The 16,904-nt window shown below is 41.5% G+C and overlaps 1 protein-coding gene across 1 annotated transcript; it reads left to right on the top strand.

Moving 5' to 3' along the window:
* Positions 1–6,812: 6,812 nt before the first annotated feature.
* On the top strand, positions 6,813–16,184 carry tmem132a (transmembrane protein 132A). The gene is made up of 13 exons (XM_076092057.1): positions 6,813–6,888; positions 7,327–7,553; positions 7,673–7,885; positions 7,997–8,199; positions 9,348–9,488; positions 9,609–9,863; positions 9,991–10,143; positions 10,653–10,848; positions 10,979–11,122; positions 12,768–12,970; positions 14,031–14,250; positions 14,342–14,533; positions 15,193–16,184. The coding sequence occupies exons 1-13, from the start codon at positions 6,813–6,815 to the stop codon at positions 16,111–16,113; spliced, it is 3,144 nt and encodes a 1,047-aa protein (XP_075948172.1). The 3' UTR covers positions 16,114–16,184.
* The last annotated feature ends 720 nt before the right edge of the window (positions 16,185–16,904 follow it).

Here is a 16,904-nt window from a genome sequence, read left to right on the forward strand (position 1 = left end):
AAATATATTTACTGAGAAAAATGGTGACACGTTCAATACTTATTTTACCCGCTGTATATAGGAAAACATAAAGAAAGATGATAAGGTGACTATTCATAATGCTTTGATTGTTACAATAATCATAACACATTTAAAATACATTTCAATTTAAAAAGCACCTTTCATGATCTCAAGGACACTGTACAGTAAAAACTAAAGTAAAGTAAAAAAAGGAACTATAAACTTTGCTGTCTCGCAAAGGCTCTAACAGGTTACGTTTGTTAGATGGAAGATCGAGGCATCTCCTAAAACTAAAGATTCTGCGTATTCCATAGATATGTCTTACAGTTCCATGGTAAATACTAATTGTACTAACTTCTGTCCATCCTGGGAGAGGGATCCCTCCTCTGTTGCTCTCCCGAAGGTTTCTTCCTCTTTTCTGCCCATTAAAGGTTTTTAGGATGTCGCAAAGCACTGAATGGTTTAGGGCCAAAATACACCAAAATATCATATGAAAATAGTGGACGAATGGAAACAGTGTTATGTTGTTATTGTGTCACTTGGCACTTTTAACTTTCATGTAGATGCCATAAACATGAAATAAAATGCATTAAGTGAAGTTGACTGTCACTATGGCTGGGTCCTTCCCATTTAGGTCCCATTCCTCCAGTGCGGTTTTCAGTAACTTGTGCATTGTCCATGTCTGTAAAACACGTAAAACTAGTCCCCAGTCATCAGAGATGGGATGAGACATAATCATAACATACGACTGGGAGGGTCTAGACGTCCACACATTGCACGTCAAGGCTACTCTCTCTGCAGGCGTGAGCGGTGTTTCCTCAACTCTTTGTCAATCCTTCAAACACGGGTTTTCAACCATACTTTCCAGCCTCATATCTTTGCAACTGACATGCACAACCGACTCTTTTATCTCCTTAGCAGCTGAGGTAGATCTGAGCTTGTTATGGTACTATCTGCCTCCAGTCCACAGGTTTCAGCGGAGGTTGCAGTGCCACTATTTTCACTTGCGTGGTGTCTTGTCAAGTGACTCCGCAATATTTTCCGCCATGCCGGCTTCTACTTTTTTGTGAGATGCCATGTACTGATACTGGCCGGATCATGTTACAGGCCGGGAGGTCACTGGCCTTAGCTTAGTCCGCACTATAGCGACATTTACAGAAGGAGGTTGTGTGACACACACAGGGATTTGAGTATTTGTATTTCATATTTTTCTCTTTCCTCTGTTAAGCTCCTCTCTTTATCGGATCCATTGTCCTCTAAGCCCCTTCTGCTGCTCCATTACCACTCTCACCGTGCAGACACACACACACACACACACACACATATATGTTTATATGTATATGTGTATGTATATTATATGTATAAATGTGTATGTATGTATGTATATGTATATGTATATGTATAATGACAATTCCAGCTGGAATATTTATTTACGACATTTCAGCCTGCTTGACCTTCAAATATTTTAAATTAAATATTTCGAAAATGTTCCTTGACCACTTCTTTATGAGGTCTTGACACGTTATAACAATGTCATGTAACTTTGGATCTTGCTCCAGACAACAGAAAAAAACACCAACAGAGGTCATTGCATTTGAACAAACTTCCGGTAATGTCCTTTTTGTCTTACCATAACATATGTGTAATCATTCTTCATATCACTGCATTGTGTTTTTCAAAAAATGATGCTTCCAGACAATGAAGCTGCATTGTTAATTACGTTTCGAGGGAAACATATTTTCTTCCTGATTAGGTTTGTTTTTGAGGTATCACAAATAAATGTATTTTCAAACTTGGTGGAAGTCTATGTTAAGTTGAGGATAGATGCATGAGTGAGTCAAACAAATTTGACTTTCACCCAGGAGGCAGGGCTCATGTCCTGCATGAAACGAATAGTCAAAGTTGACTTATTTTAACGTCACGTTTAATGACCTATGTAACTTTAGTTCTGCAATAAACAAACTTATTTTAAGAATCATGATCATCAACCGAAATCATGATCTTTTACGAAATATAACCAAGTAGTTTTATTGTATTTTTGTTTTAATTCCCATTAACCATGTGTTTAAAACAGCTCCCATAATTCGAGATAATGCGTTTCCCTCAAAACTTAATTGAGGGCAGTTGTTTGGCAAGATAATGTTTTGGAGACAGTGTTGCACTGTCATTACTTACATTTCGGCCATAATTACGCTGGAACATTATCTCTTAATTAAAACTATAGAAATAGGCTCACCATTCCTACAACGCTGCCATCACATACATACCATGTGACAAACAGTGACATAAAGCACTAATGTGGAGCCGTCACGCTCGTCACAGTCCTGCTGACAGTGATGGGATTTGTAGTGTTTGTCGAGTGTTTACATCGGACTGCTCTGGCAGGCACTCGGCTTTAACCACTAAGCTTAGAATTTTACATTATAATGTAAATGCACAGCCATTATACAATGTCTGAGTGTTAAAGAGACCGTTTGTCTGTAATTACAGCACACACAACATACACATTTACTGATTCTGTGGGATTATAGTCGTCGTGTGATGGTGAAAGCCACATTCTTCAGACAGTGTAATAGACGCGCGCACACACACACACTTACACACACACACACACACACACACACACACACAGTGAAGTGTTAGGAAAAGCATTTCATTTCAATAGAGCGACCTTGTCTTTGGCAAAAATAATTTGAAGATGAGAGGGTGGAGGGACAACAGAGAGGGATCAGACAGGACGGGTGAGGAAGCAAGAGAGCAAGCCAAACCTAAAAGAAAAAAAAACGAGATACGTGAAGAAGGGGAGGGTGAAAGGACATAACTGAGAGGGAGAGGATTACTTACAGTTTTAAACAAATAAATCTGTATTGTGTGAATCTGGCACAGGGAGGGAGGGCGGGCAGAGAGAGAGAGAGAGAGAGAGAGAGAGAGAGAGAGAGGGGTTTATAGCATCAGCAGACCAGCAAAGATCAGCGGGAGAGACGAAAATGACATATAACTGTTTAGTTGAAGTAATTTTTTGAATAGATAAGTAATATTTGTGGTGAATATTTTTTTAAATTCCTGTTAGTAGCAATGATGCGACTCTGAGCAAGGACAAAGGGAGCCACCTGCTGCACAAATGCCTCGAGGAAAAGATGTAATCTGGAGCTAAGATAGACAGATACAAGTGGGTAAAAAGAGTGTGTGTTTGTGTGTGTGTGTGTGTGTGTGTGTGTGTGTGTGTGTGTGTGTGTGTGTGTGTGTGTGTGCGTGTAAGGCAGAGAGACTTCAATTGTGTGTGTTATGTAGAACAGTATAGAACAGTATTGTATCATCTGACCTGTTAACAGTGATTGTTGTCTACTGGGAACATAACACACACATGTGATATATTTAGCTGTATGTTCTGCTGTTTGGTCTTTGATCTTGTGCAGATCATTCAGTGTCTGAATTTAAGTTCCATCCAGCTGATGTGTATTAGAGTCTGCATGTGTGTGTATGGATGTTCACAGGAGATGCAGACTTGTAAAATATTGTTTGTCAATAAGTGGCCATGTCTCTATGATGTTACACGTGGAGGCGCTGATTGGTTTCGTGAAAAATTCTCTTCCCCTGCAGGTGTTATGTAACAGAGCTAAAATGAGCCTTTCCATGAGTCCAAAGCAAATTTTCACAATTTAACAAAATTAATTGTTTTGGTTATTATCTCTGACATAGAGAACAAAATACTCACCTGGGATGTGCTCTATGTAGGGACAATCAGTCAATAAACCAAATAGAGCTCTTGTTTTTCAAAAAGAAATGGTCTCTCATAATGATGAGACGTTGTTGTTTGAACCCATTTTAAATATATGGGTTCAAACAACACATATATAGACTTTATTTTATAACAAAAATAGACTTTTCTTAGTTAGTTAGTGCCCAAGCACAAAAGCCAAATGGTCCTTGGAAGTCAGTCATGTTGGATTTTGTGCATTCATTTTCATTTCATGAACTAATGTTTAAGGGCTTTAGGATGCACTTAAATTCGTGAACATTTTCACCCATGTTAAAATTCCCAAAATTTGGCAAACACATCAAAACCTTAGAATATTACGAGAATATACAGTGATTGGTGTCATGTTTGTTTAGCAGGCTCCATAGTGCCCCCTAATGTGTGGGAGGCCTAAGTTGGGACATAGTTGCTCAGATAGAGTGCCACAGGAAAATGTCCTAAAACTCGGAAATGAGTTAGCTTTTTGCACTTCAAGTTCCCTTGTATCAAAGTTAATGGGTTTTTCAATGTTTTTTTGGTTAGATGCCTGAAATGAGATCTGTTGTTAACCGCAGCTTAAAATGTTTCAACGTTTAGTTAAACGATATGAAATACGTCAGTAGATACCCCTCTTTCTTTTAAGCTTTTACGTGTCTTAAAAAGACGGTTGCTAACAAGTGGCTTGCCTTCAAAGCCTTGTTGTGTATACTCAAACTAATGCGACCGTGGTGTAGCTAACTTTGTTAGTGCGACTGTGGCTAAGTGGAGAGCAGGGTCGTCCTTCAATCAGAGGATCGGTGGTTTGATCCCCAGCTCCGCTAGTTGCATGATGATGTGTCCTTGAGCAAGACACTTAACCCCAAAATTGCTCTCGTAGCTGTGCCTACGGTGTGTGAATGAGTTAGTCTGATAGGCAGGTGTCACTTAGCACCTGCCATCAGTGTGTGAATGATGAAAGCGCTTTGAGTGGTGGGAATACAAAACTATACAGTTCCACTATGGTAAATGGAACTGTATTGTATGGTGCTCTTCTAGTCTTCCGACTTCTTCAAAGTGCTGTAACACTACATGTCATTCACCTATTCACAGCCATTCAAACACTGAGGGCTACCATGCAAGGTGGTCCCTGCCCATCAGGACTAAACATTCACACCCCTCCATACACTGCAGGCACAGCAACTTGGGGTTAAGTGTCTTACACATCAACATGGACAGGAGCCATTTTATTGCCTAACATTAGCTATTTACTTTCGGCGGTTGTGTTTAGGTTTAAACAATTATTTAAGTGGTGTTAATTTCTGAAGATTATCTTGCTGAGCTAAATATGTAAATAAACGTACTTTTGCCACAATGCTTATTCCATCCATCCATTTACTCTCCGCTTATCTGGGGCCGGGTTGCGGAGGCACCAGGCTTAGGAAGTTATTCCTCATGTCCCTCTACCTAGCAACGCTTTCCAAATCTGCCTGGAAAACCCCAAGGATTTCCCTACATACAAGACATATAATCCCTCCAGCATGTTCTGGGTCTAACCATGGGCCTCTTATCAGTCGAACATGCCCAGAAAACCTCTAAAAGGAGGCATCCAGGAGGTATCCTGATCAGATGCCCGAACCCCCTCAGCTGGCTCCTTTCAACTACCGTAAGGAAGCTTACCCAAAGCGCATTACCATAGGTGAGGGTCGGAACATAGATGGACTGGTAAATCAAGAGCTTTGTCTTCCGGCTTAGCTACCCCTTTACCACAACGATCCAGTACAACACCCGCGTCAATGCTGACACATAGTTACAATTCTGGGGGTCTCCAAACCGCACTCTCTTCTCCCCCCGGCTCCGCCTTGAAATTCTGTCCATGACAATAACAAACCGATTCTGTGAAAAAGGACAACCCTGGTGGAGTTGACTTTGTGTCAGGTATAAGGACACAGCTCTTTGCCATGGCGGGAAACCCTACCCTGAGCTATTATCCCCAACAATACAGCTCCCAGGTACAGTGAGGCACAGAAAACCCTCCACCAGGTTAGGGTAAAAAAAATCCCATTGGCTTTTAAACAAGGAACCAGTGCGATGCTTACTTCCGAGGTTGGCGTTCATTTTACAAACACATCTTTGAGGACTTTAGGAAGCACACAAAGTCATGAAACGTTGCACCCTTGTACAAATGAGTAATCAATTCGAATTTGGTGTCGTAATTTGGCTTGCGCTTGGCATGGCTCCATTGTGCACCCTAATCACTTTTAGCATGCAAAGGCATTTTTAACGTCCTCTGTTTACTCGAAAACTCAGGAACCTTTGGGAATATACAGTGATTGAGTTTGTGTTTGTTTAGTGGGCTCCATAGCGCCCCCTAATGTGTGGAAGGTATTAGTTGGGACATGGTTTTAATGTTAGGTCGGATCTGACCGTTGCATAGTCACATGGATGCATTTAATTAAAGTGTCCATCACAAAAAAGGATACTTGACTTTCCATTGCCATTGTTTTCGTGTGCGCGACATAAAAAAATGGACTATAAGTGTCCCTATACAAGAAACCAATACATTACTGGGCTATTCCAGAACACCCATGCTATATCCAACCATAACTGTTAGCTAGCTAAACATAGCTAACCATAGTGTTCATCATCCATCATTGTATGTTTAACATGTTGACTCATCTTGAGCAAGTTAGCATGATTAATTAGAAGCTACAATTTAACATTAATGTAGCATTTACGTGCTGGTTCTGGAGCTTTTGACCATATCAAATGTTTTTTATCAGCATCTGAAATTTGCTCAACTGTTTGTCTCAACAGTAGAAGTTATAATGTTCATTATTCTGAGGACTTTAAGGACTTCCCTTCCATATTGGCTTAAAAGTTGAGCTTCACAGCTGACCTGCAGATGAAGACCTGTGTTTCGGTTGAAAGCTACAGAAGAAGCTAGTGAACGGATACGTTCTAAAGTACAACTAGGGTTAGGGAAATACACTTGAATAATTAAAATGTCAAACATTTACTGCATGTGTATTAAATGGTTCTATTGGATGATAATATTTAATGCAGAATAGTTTAATATTTTTGCATCAAGTCTGTAGAGATGGCAGATTTCAGCTGGGCTGGTGTGTGCTGGGGCAGAAGAGGAGTTAGCATTCTGCTGCTCTTTTGGATTTTAGGTGAGTCTTTTCTATGGTAATTTGATTTTTTTGTTTGTCTGTGGTACTCATAGAGAGAGTGTATCTGTTTATGGAAATATTTATTGTTCATTCCAGCTTTAGTGCCGTTCGCTCCTTGATGTTTTTGTCCCGCTCTTTTCAGCCATGTATTCTGTCACATAACTTTTCTATTTCCACCTTTTTCTTAAAGGATGCAGTCCAGATTTTACATTCTTTCTCTCTGTCACTCCCTCCAGCAACATTCTAACTAACCCAAACCTATTTCCATTCTCTACTTGTCCACCAATTGCCCTTGAACTTATTCCCCTGTCTCAATCACCTCACTCCCACATCGAGCCAGTGTTGTTTTGTTTTGTTGTTGTTTTAAGACATCTGCTTTATATAATGATTACTGATGATTACTAATGAATACTTATCCTTTCCTTTTTATTCCCTCAGTCCCTCCATCCTTCATGCAGCCTCCTCTCCCTCTCTCCCTGCCGGTCCACATGTCGGTTGTCCCTCCAGCCTGGCAGTTCCTCCCTCTGTCTCAGGTGGAGCTGGGCCCTCTTTTCTCCAACTCCACCCCCTTCTCCTTCTCTCAAAGCCTGTTCATGTTGCGCCCACCTGGCAAGGCCCCAAGACCAGGTGTCCAGGCTTCATTTGGCCCTTACTCAGTTACACAGGTATTTGAAAAATGACCACACAGAGATTTGTGGGGAAGTTGACTGATGATGTGAATGTTTACTAATTCTACTGAAACTGCTCAAGCTAACTAGTAACATACCTCTTTCTTTTTCCACAGCTGATATCAGAGCCTCTCCTCCCTCTCTCTACCCTTCTGTCCGCCTCTCTCCTCTCAGAGCATGTGGAGAGAGAGAGGGATAAGGGCAGGCAGAAGAGGTTCAGGGTGAGGACGCTGTTCCACAAGCGGGGTGATAACAGCACCCGAGGGACCTGCATCACCCTGCATGCCTTCAAGGAGACTAAGGAGCACAAAGCCTCCTGTATCACACAGGTGAGGACCAGATCATATCTCTACCTAGTGGTTTCGCTCTTTTCTTCTTATTTATTCATTACACCACTTCCCTTTCTTCACTCTTATCCATCTATCCGTCCTGTTTTCCAGCCTCCTCTAGGGCTTTGCGTAGTAACTCTGACACTGCCTAATGATTGGTTTGAGGATCAACACACCAACCAATCACATCAGGATTTGGAAAAGTGGCACAGTAACCCCCACCACCGTCGCCGGATGCAGAAGCGAGAATGGCAACGGAAAGGACATCATCACGGCAACCTTGTCAACCACCAGCATACTTCTCCTTCACCGAGGTGATGTTTTAACCACATTATGCAAATTTTAAAGTTCATACTTTTGGGTTTCTACTTGGAGATGTTTATATTGGCTAGCCTATCTTAATAGTTTCTGAAACGTTTGGTGCAATGATTTCATTATAGCCTCTGTCAAAGAAGAGCAGGGACAAATCAGTTTGATTCTCTGATGTTCTAAAGTTTTTTTCCAATGAATGAAGGGTAACCAAATGTTAGAAGATTTTATGTTAGAGCCACAAATGTAGTATTTGATTTTTTCTAATTTCACAAAGGAGAAGGTATCTTTTATCCAGTGGGTATGAGAGAGGGACAAGGACTCTTCCAGAGCATCAGAATAGCACGCCTCACTAGCAATGTGAGAACAACAACAACATCTCTCCCTATCTGAACACGCTCTTTCCAAATGGATCTGGGGGCGGTTCAAAAAGGTCGAAGGGGCGACGGAATAAGACCTCCGACAGTCAGCTAGATTTTTGTACATTCATGCTGTTGTTGAACATGCCCCTTCACCTCCCCCATCACTGCTCAATCTTCGCATATTTATCAGTCATCATTTCATCAGCCTGCTAGTCTCAACAGAATCATCAACAGCCACCGCCTAAGTCTAAACTCCATGGGGGATTTATCTTGCTGCTGCTAAGGGCAGAAGCCCCTCGACTACAATTGTTCCTGTTGAGTCTAAACTCCGAAGACTCTGTCAAGACTTTATTATCACATATCTCATAAAATAAACAATATTGTTACTTCGCTTTGCTTTGACTCTCCTGATTGAAATGCAGTTCGAATCACTTATAGGGTGAGTAATCAGAACCGAAGAACAATGAACAGTTAAGTTAGTTAACTTGCTTACGGAACTGGGTTTGATTACAAAAGTCGTAAAGAAAGCACGGGCAGGACATATTGTCTTGGAAGGTGGAAGTGAATGAACCCGGTTAAAGAGTAATCGCCCCTCAGGGATGAGGGTATGAAAAGGTTGTTGCATGAAGCCCATTCTGTTTAGGCAGGAGGAAGAGGTCCATTTATAGCAGGACAATTGTGCATGGACAGGTCTCTGAAGCAGTTTCCATGGATCCTTGTTTTCCCTTTATGTTTTGTAGATGATGGTGATCAGTTGCCTGTGTGACAAATAAATGTATGCTTTCATTCAGATACCCTCAAGGTGTTGATGAGGACATCCAGGGGCATGTACCATGGGCCCTCAGATACCAACGGGTTCCCATCAGAAACCAAATACAGCTTTACTACTCCTCCTCTGACACTGTGGCTGACTTAAATCTGACACCACCAGGGTATGTGAATGAATAGGAACATGTAGAGAGACTTTTTTTTTTTTGCTGCCCTTGAATTAATGTCTTTCTGCCATTCTCCAAAATCTATCGATATTTTCTACCAATTGACCGTCAATCCAGATGTGTGGAGGACAGAGCAGCTCAGTCCCAGAGGCAGCTCTTCCATATCAAAGCAGTGACACTGAAGGAGGAAGAGAGAGAGCAGAGCAGGACCAAAGAAGAAGAAACATGTTTGAATGGGCAGGAAGAGGAGGAGCTTAGCATGGACCCCCATGTCATGATTCGCTATCACAGGGGCCCGGTCCTGATAGGACAGCCAATCAGAGTGTCTTTGAATGTGAGAGCTAACTTCAGCAGTGAGCTTGTTGTGATAAGGTAAACACTAAATGATATCACTACAACACTACGTTCACATTCTTAAAATGCTGTTTTGTATTACAGTCTGTATCACTAGCTACCAACCACTCTGATAGTTTTACATTCAAAATCTGTGTGTCTTCAGGCTGAAGGTGAAGAAGGGCTTGGTGTCCATGGTGGCTCAGAAAACTCTGACCTCTGATCTGTGGGCAGTGACCCTGGAGAGAAGCCAAGGCTCCAAACACGACGTGGTGTCTATCCTGTGCCACAAACACAGCACACACAAGCACACACACAAGTAGGTCAAGAGTTCAATCACAGTAGCCAGCAAACACACTAAATGTCCCCTTATATAGTAACGTGCACACAACCTGATGAAGCTAACTTGTTTAACAAAGAAAGTTGATAACCACCATCAGGATACCCATTATCACTGATTGGGCATTTAGGTTTTGTTGAGCCAGCTAACGCAAAGAAAGCTTGGCTCTGTTGAACCTGCTTCTTAGTACACCCCTTTGTCCATTGCATAAATGTTTCTGGATCCCAAGGTTAATTGAGTGGAGTCGAGGCTAGCTGCAAGCAGGCTGGAGTGAAGACTGGTTGCTAGCAGGCCAGAGGCTAGCTAAAGAGGAAGCAGGGTGGGAGCTAGCAGACTGTGAATCAGGGTTGTTGTCCGATGTGCCAATCTGAGAGCTGCCTCTTTGTACTCACAATCAAAAATTGTACTTTCACCATGTCAGGAAAGTTTGGACCATGACGGATCTATAGATACTAGAAGCTCAGTCTCTGATCTCTGTTGCCCTGCAGTCCCACTTTACTACAGCAGGTGGTGTGTCTGTCAGTCCATGGCCTGAGGCAGAGCTTCGGTGTTGCCATGACAGTGTCTGCTAACTGGTGGGTGGAGTACTCTGGGCATATAAAACCCCTATCGCCACATGGAGCAGCAGTGAGCATCTTCTCATTTGCTGATCGACACATCTTTAGCATCGCTCCCATCACAGAGGTACTTCATCTATTCAGTCATTCATTTAATCCCAATCCAGGGATCATCATTTTTCAAATTTTTCAAATTTTTTAAAGATTCATACAATCTGATCTGTTTATACATATTTTTTCTAATCCTCTATCCTCAGAGTAACACAATCATCAACACAGCCATACTGACCAACCAGCCAGTGTCACTTCCTGTCATTGTGCTGGCCATAAACCATAATGGGAAGGTGTCAGATGTCACCTCTGCAGTCACGTGCCACTCTACCAACGAGAACACTGTCAAGGTGCAACACACTCAAATACAAATAAATCTGTCAAAAGATCAGTCTGATATTGTACAAAGTACAGGTTTGCTCGTTAATTGTGTTACCCAGATTCAGAAGAATAAGAATAATACCTCATAATTGCAGGTCACTCACTGACATTTTGTTTTTCTTGCAAAGATCATAGTGTATTATACTTATCATAGTTGTAATGCATTATGATAATTTTAGAATATATTATAATTACTGTTATAATGCATTATAATGTGATTAGAAGTTACTCTAAGGGGTCATTTCTGGGGCGATTATAGCTCAGTGGGTAGAACCTTTAACAACAAGGTTGGCGGTTTGATCTCCTACTGTCTGTATGTAGAAATGTCCTTGAACAAGAACCTCAAGTTGCTCCCTGGCGCTTTACCGCAGCCCACTGCTGCTCAATGCTGAGAATGGTTTCAGTGCAGAGGTCAAATTTCATATACAGTATGTACCTGTATGTATATAACAATTGATATAACGTTTAAGTCACTGGATGCTTTAAGTGAAGGGAAAATTATAAAAGAAATGGAGAACTCCAATTTGACACAACTTTTGATGAACAGTTAAATGATTGATATTTACATTTAACTATTGTAATGTTTCCCCAAAAACTCTAAAGAAGGTTGACTCAAAGTATAGAAAATACCTGAAAAATAATTATGTTTTATCGGTAGCTGTATACAACGGGTCATAACAGACAATTATGGTAAATGGTAAATGGACTTGCTTTTATATAGCGCCAAGTCCTCTGACCACTCAGAGCGCTGTATACTTCATGCCAACCCTTACCCCATTCATGGAAAGATTCTGTTGGAAGTTTGTCCCAGCGGGTATAGCTAGATTACTAAGTAACTACAGCGCAATGGGCTGATTTTATTTGGAAATTATAAAGTGTGTTTTAATGTATTCACTGCCATGTTGAATCTCCCTGATGCTGTTAAGGTTATACCAAGGTTGGTAGAACTCATACCATGTTCAATGATGTGGTTATTTGTGCTAAACTGATATTTGTTCTCCTGACATCTGGGTATTTGAAAGTTTTTTTTAAGTAGTCTTTTTCATTTTTTTATTTAACCTAAAAGTTAAATATTCAGTAAGCTGAGATATTATTGCCTCATGAAGTTGTTATCGCTAACGTTTCAGCAAACAGCTTATTTTCACATCCAGCAGACACAGAGCAATATTATTATTCATTTGGAGTCATGTTTGGGTCCATCTAATGGATGTAAGTCCAAAATCCACTCCAAAATATTTGGCTTTTTAGCTGCTAAATGACCACTAAAAAAAGCTGCCTGCTGCTGCTGTCTGTGAAACCAACACAATAACCTGAGAGAGGCTTTAAAAAAACGCTGTAGAGGCGAGGGGAACTACAGAGTTGGTGATAGTTCTCTGTGGGTTCGTTACTACAAGCAACATCTTTCACATTACACATTTAACTAATTGATGATATAATTATATTGATTACTGGACTTTAAATAAGTGATATCGTTACATTTTAACATTCAATTACAACACAACAAAAGGTATACTGAATGTACTACATGTACTGACTGTACTATTGTCCTTTAATTGTCCTTTAATTTAATAGTCTTCTCCAATTGTCTTCTGTATGTGTCCTTCATAACCACAGGTGTCCAGTGATTGCTCAACCCTCTTTGTGGATGGCAGCGAATCAGGTTTGGGTAACACCTGTGCAGTGGTGGAGTTTCTACTGGGTGCGCTTCGTGGCTCTGTGTGTGTGGAGGTGTGGGCTCCTTCAGTGCCCCTGCGAGTGTCCTTGGCAGACCCTGTTCTCAACGCCATCGATGGCTGGAACCACTTCACAAAGACAGGGTAGGAGACAGCCCCATTGTGTCTTTACTGTGGTTTATTTAGCCTCTTATGCAACAGAGCAATCACTCGTTTTTGTAACTCTTCTCCAAAGAGGGTTTAAAAGAAAGGCCATCACAAATAGATATAAAGGAACAGCCATGACATTGAGCCTTCTACACTACAGTGTTAACTGTGTATGAATGTGTGATGTCTCACCTTAATCTCTTTGTGGTCCTGTGGTGAGTGTGCTGAATCAATTCTCCTGTTATCACCGTTGTGATTTCTTAGAGACCAAGACCAAGACTGCCAATACAGTTTAGTTGGTGGATATGGAAATAGACAAGATAATCAAGAAATGTGGCCTGACCACATTTCAAACTAGAACTAAAACACATTCACATTTGAAAGGCATATTCTTTTTTGATAATTATAACTAATTATTAACAAAGTTTAAATGTAATGACCATTTTGGGTCAAAATATTTAGGAGAAGAGAAGCTATTTGTCTGAGGAGGGATCCAAATGATCCTGAAGTTTGGCATTAAATTGATCCAGATCTCTGGTTTAAATTTTGAAATACCCAAATGTAGAATTTTGTCCAGATTAAAGGTAGGATTGGATCACCAAATCTTAAATTAAAATCTTCAGGATCAGGATTCCTTGGATCTGCTTTGAAATACCCAGTTTTCAGATCAGATCCGAGTTTAATCCAATCCAACAAATATAATCTTGTGGTATCATTTTGAAATACTGACCGCTGTCGATCAATTGCATAGTGTGAAAGCATTTACAGGAAAGTGTATCTTATCATCCATGTTTATCTGTGCGGGAAAGTCCACCCTTTTGTGCATGTGCAACAAAGTCAAGACCCACTCGTAGGAAAACTGCTCCATAGTGCTACTAGAGGTCAGAAACGTCACAGGAAACCTGAGTCTGAGATCCAAGCTTAATATGTTTGACTTGTGATGGATTTTCTGATGGATTGTGACACAAGCATGATCCTATGCATCTGTGTATTATCTCACAGACACACTCCGATAACATAAGGCATTTAGCTCTTCATGTGTGTCCTGTCTCTTCAGGTGTGTACCAGTTTATCAACGCTCCTCCATTCAGGTTCTGACTCAGTTTACAGCTCAGGATTCTTATAGCAGAACCACACACCTCCTGGGCTCATCTGATTGGTTCGTGGATGTTACAGAGCTGGTCCGTAACTGGCTGAGAGTCGAGGACCCTCGAGTGGCTTCCCTTGACGCCCAGAACAACCTGATTGGTTTACAACCAGGAAAGACATCACTCCATGTAGGTGATAGTTGTATATCAATTCCCTTTGAACATCTTCACCTACTGAGCATCATCATTATCATCTTTATCCACTGTCTCTTTCTCTCAGGTCGTCTCTGAGCAGTGGGATGGCATGCTGGGCAGATGTGACATCACTGTGACCTCTGACCCCGTTACTCCTGGGGACCTGTCTGTGCAGGTTGTCAGCGGTCTTGGCATGTCAGTCACAGCTAACCCAACCCACCCTTCCATTGTAACAGCAACAGTAACTGCCTACAACATCCTGTACAACCATCACCAGGTGACTGAAAGGCGATTTATGATAATTGATTTGGGCGTCTGTGGCTCAGAGGTAGAGAGGGTCATCTGTCAATCAGACCTTGGTAGCCCCTGTCATCAGTGTGTGAATGGGTGTGAATGGATGAATGACATGTAGTGTATTGAGTGGTTGGAAGACTAAAAAAGGCGCTATACCATCCATTTACCTTGGGAAGGCACTTTGAATTCTCAATCAAAGCAAGTGTTCAGATAATAGCATTTATAGTCAGTTGAAGACTATTAATATGAAACATCTGTGCAGGAAGTGTTGCGTTTTCAGTAGCTGAGCACTGAACAAAAAATGGTAAGGTAGAACGACATGTGTGGTTAATAGTTTGTTTTTTATTTATCAAGACAACAGTTAATTGTGGAGGAAGTGTTGAGTTTGTATAAATTAAAACAAAAAAAACAGATCAGAAACCATGGAGGCTTCTACAAAAATCTGACCAAAAATGCTTGTAAAAACAGGGGACATTATTAATAAAGGCCTGGTCCTCTGTGAAGTAAATTAAGGCCACTATTAAAGAATTTGCAGTTTATTGTTGAAAACAGCTAACTTATTTAAAGTAACAATGTGAAACAGTTAAGAAGACTTGTCAGACCTAATTGTAGTTCCATTCATATCCTGTTGTGTCTCTCCAGGAGGCTTCCATCAGTGTGTGGGTCCAGTTCAGTGACGACACCGCCTCCCTCCTCTCCTCCTTTAGCGACCTTCCCTTTTTCCTACGTCTCTCGTCATTGGCTGAGACGGTGGTTGTTGTGGTGCCCGGTTCCAGCCCACGCATCTTAGCCCAGGGGGATGGAGGCGGGCCTTTACTGCCTGCAGAACTTCTGGTTTCAACCTGCGCTGACCAGCCATTCACCTCCAACTCTATCAGTGAAGGACACAGGGATTGGATGAACAATGGAGGAGGAGGCGGGACAAGGAGGCTGGCAAGAGGATCTGGTTGGATAAGAGTCAACCTAGACCTGGGCTTCCTGCAGCCAGCAGGGGACAAGGATGATGAGGGGGAGAAGTTTGAGTTTGACATTTCAGGCACGCTGGGTGAATCAGACAGCGATATCTATGCATCGAACTTTGACGAAGATGAAAGTGAGAACGTAAACAGTGACTACTATGACAAAATCAGTGGGAAGAGACCTGAGAGACACTGGAACCAGGTGGGGTACGGAGAGATGGTCAGTCGGAACAATCTGGAAAGAGCTGTGCTGATGCCCAGCCAGGAGGAGGGCGCTGTGTACGTCTCCCCTAGCCAGGAGAAAGACGGAAAGCGGGAGGAGGAAGATGAAGGACAGGGAGCTAGAGAGCTGGAGATGGGTGTGGGTGCTGTTCTGGCTCTGCTCTGTCTCTCTGCTGTCCTCTTCCTGGTAAACTGTCTGCCCTGTGCCCTGCGAGACAGAAGGAGGACAATGATGGAGGAGGAGAGGGAAGGAGAACTAGAGGGAGGTACAAAGGAAGACGAGGAAGAGGAGAGAAAGAAGAGAGAAGGTGAAGACAAGATAAAGCAGCAGCATGAGACGAACAATAAAGAGGATGTTAAAGAGGTAGAGATCATTTGCTGATATATGCACAGGCCGAGCTGAATTTAAGCTCAAATCTGTACTCAAAAGTAACATGAAGTGAATTATTGTAACAGCATGCTATCTTCCTGTTGTATTACACTAAGAGACAAATGGAAACTGTCTCCTCCAAAATTACTTCCCATACAACTAAACTGCACACTCAATTACATTTCGAAGGAATTGTATTTTCCTCCGAACCGAACAGTTTGAAAATGCTACAAAAATACTTTCTTAGCTTTATAGGCAACAAAACTATTTTGTTAGGTTTGGTAAAAACGGTTTGGCTGAAAATAACTAGGATATTGAAACAGGACAAAAATGCCACAAAACAACTACATTTACACAAGACACAACCAGCAATCCCCCGGTTTAAGCCCTGTGCTTTCTGACCTATCACCCCCCTGACCTCCTGAGAATCACTTATTTGTGAAACATCAAAAGCAAATAGAATCCACGACAAAATATGTTTCCCTCCTAAAGTAATTCACAATGCAGTTTTGTTGAATGGTAACATCATTTTTAGCAGACAGGGCTTCACCATGACATCACTTTTTCACATCTTCAGAGCCAAGCAACAGAAAATGTGCAGTCTGGATTCTGGGCCCTAGCTAAAACTAAACTACTGGCCCATTTAGCATCCTGAACACAATGTTTTTGCAAAATCAGTTTGTCCTTTTCTGTCATTCTTTTTTTTTGACTTTGTGTCTTTGAGCTGCTATGGAGGTTAGGTGTTTGTCCCAAATATAAACACTTTTATTCATTCTCTTTTTCCTGAGTTTGGACATTTTACA

Source organism: Anarhichas minor, unplaced genomic scaffold (assembly GCF_050575085.1).
Source record: "Anarhichas minor isolate MPS153535 unplaced genomic scaffold, ASM5057508v1 ptg000014l, whole genome shotgun sequence".
Taxonomy (NCBI): Eukaryota; Metazoa; Chordata; class Actinopteri; order Perciformes; family Anarhichadidae; genus Anarhichas; species Anarhichas minor.

Excerpts from the sequence above, each read along its gene's own strand:
- tmem132a (XM_076092057.1), top strand. The coding sequence starts at position 6,813 with ATGGCAGATTTCAGCTGGGCTGGTGTGTGCTGGGGCAGAAGAGGAGTT. Across the intron at positions 8,200-9,347 it reads CATACTTCTCCTTCACCGAG|ATACCCTCAAGGTGTTGATG; the intron begins GTGATGTTTTAA and ends GCTTTCATTCAG. Across the intron at positions 9,489-9,608 it reads TTAAATCTGACACCACCAGG|ATGTGTGGAGGACAGAGCAG; the intron begins GTATGTGAATGA and ends CCGTCAATCCAG.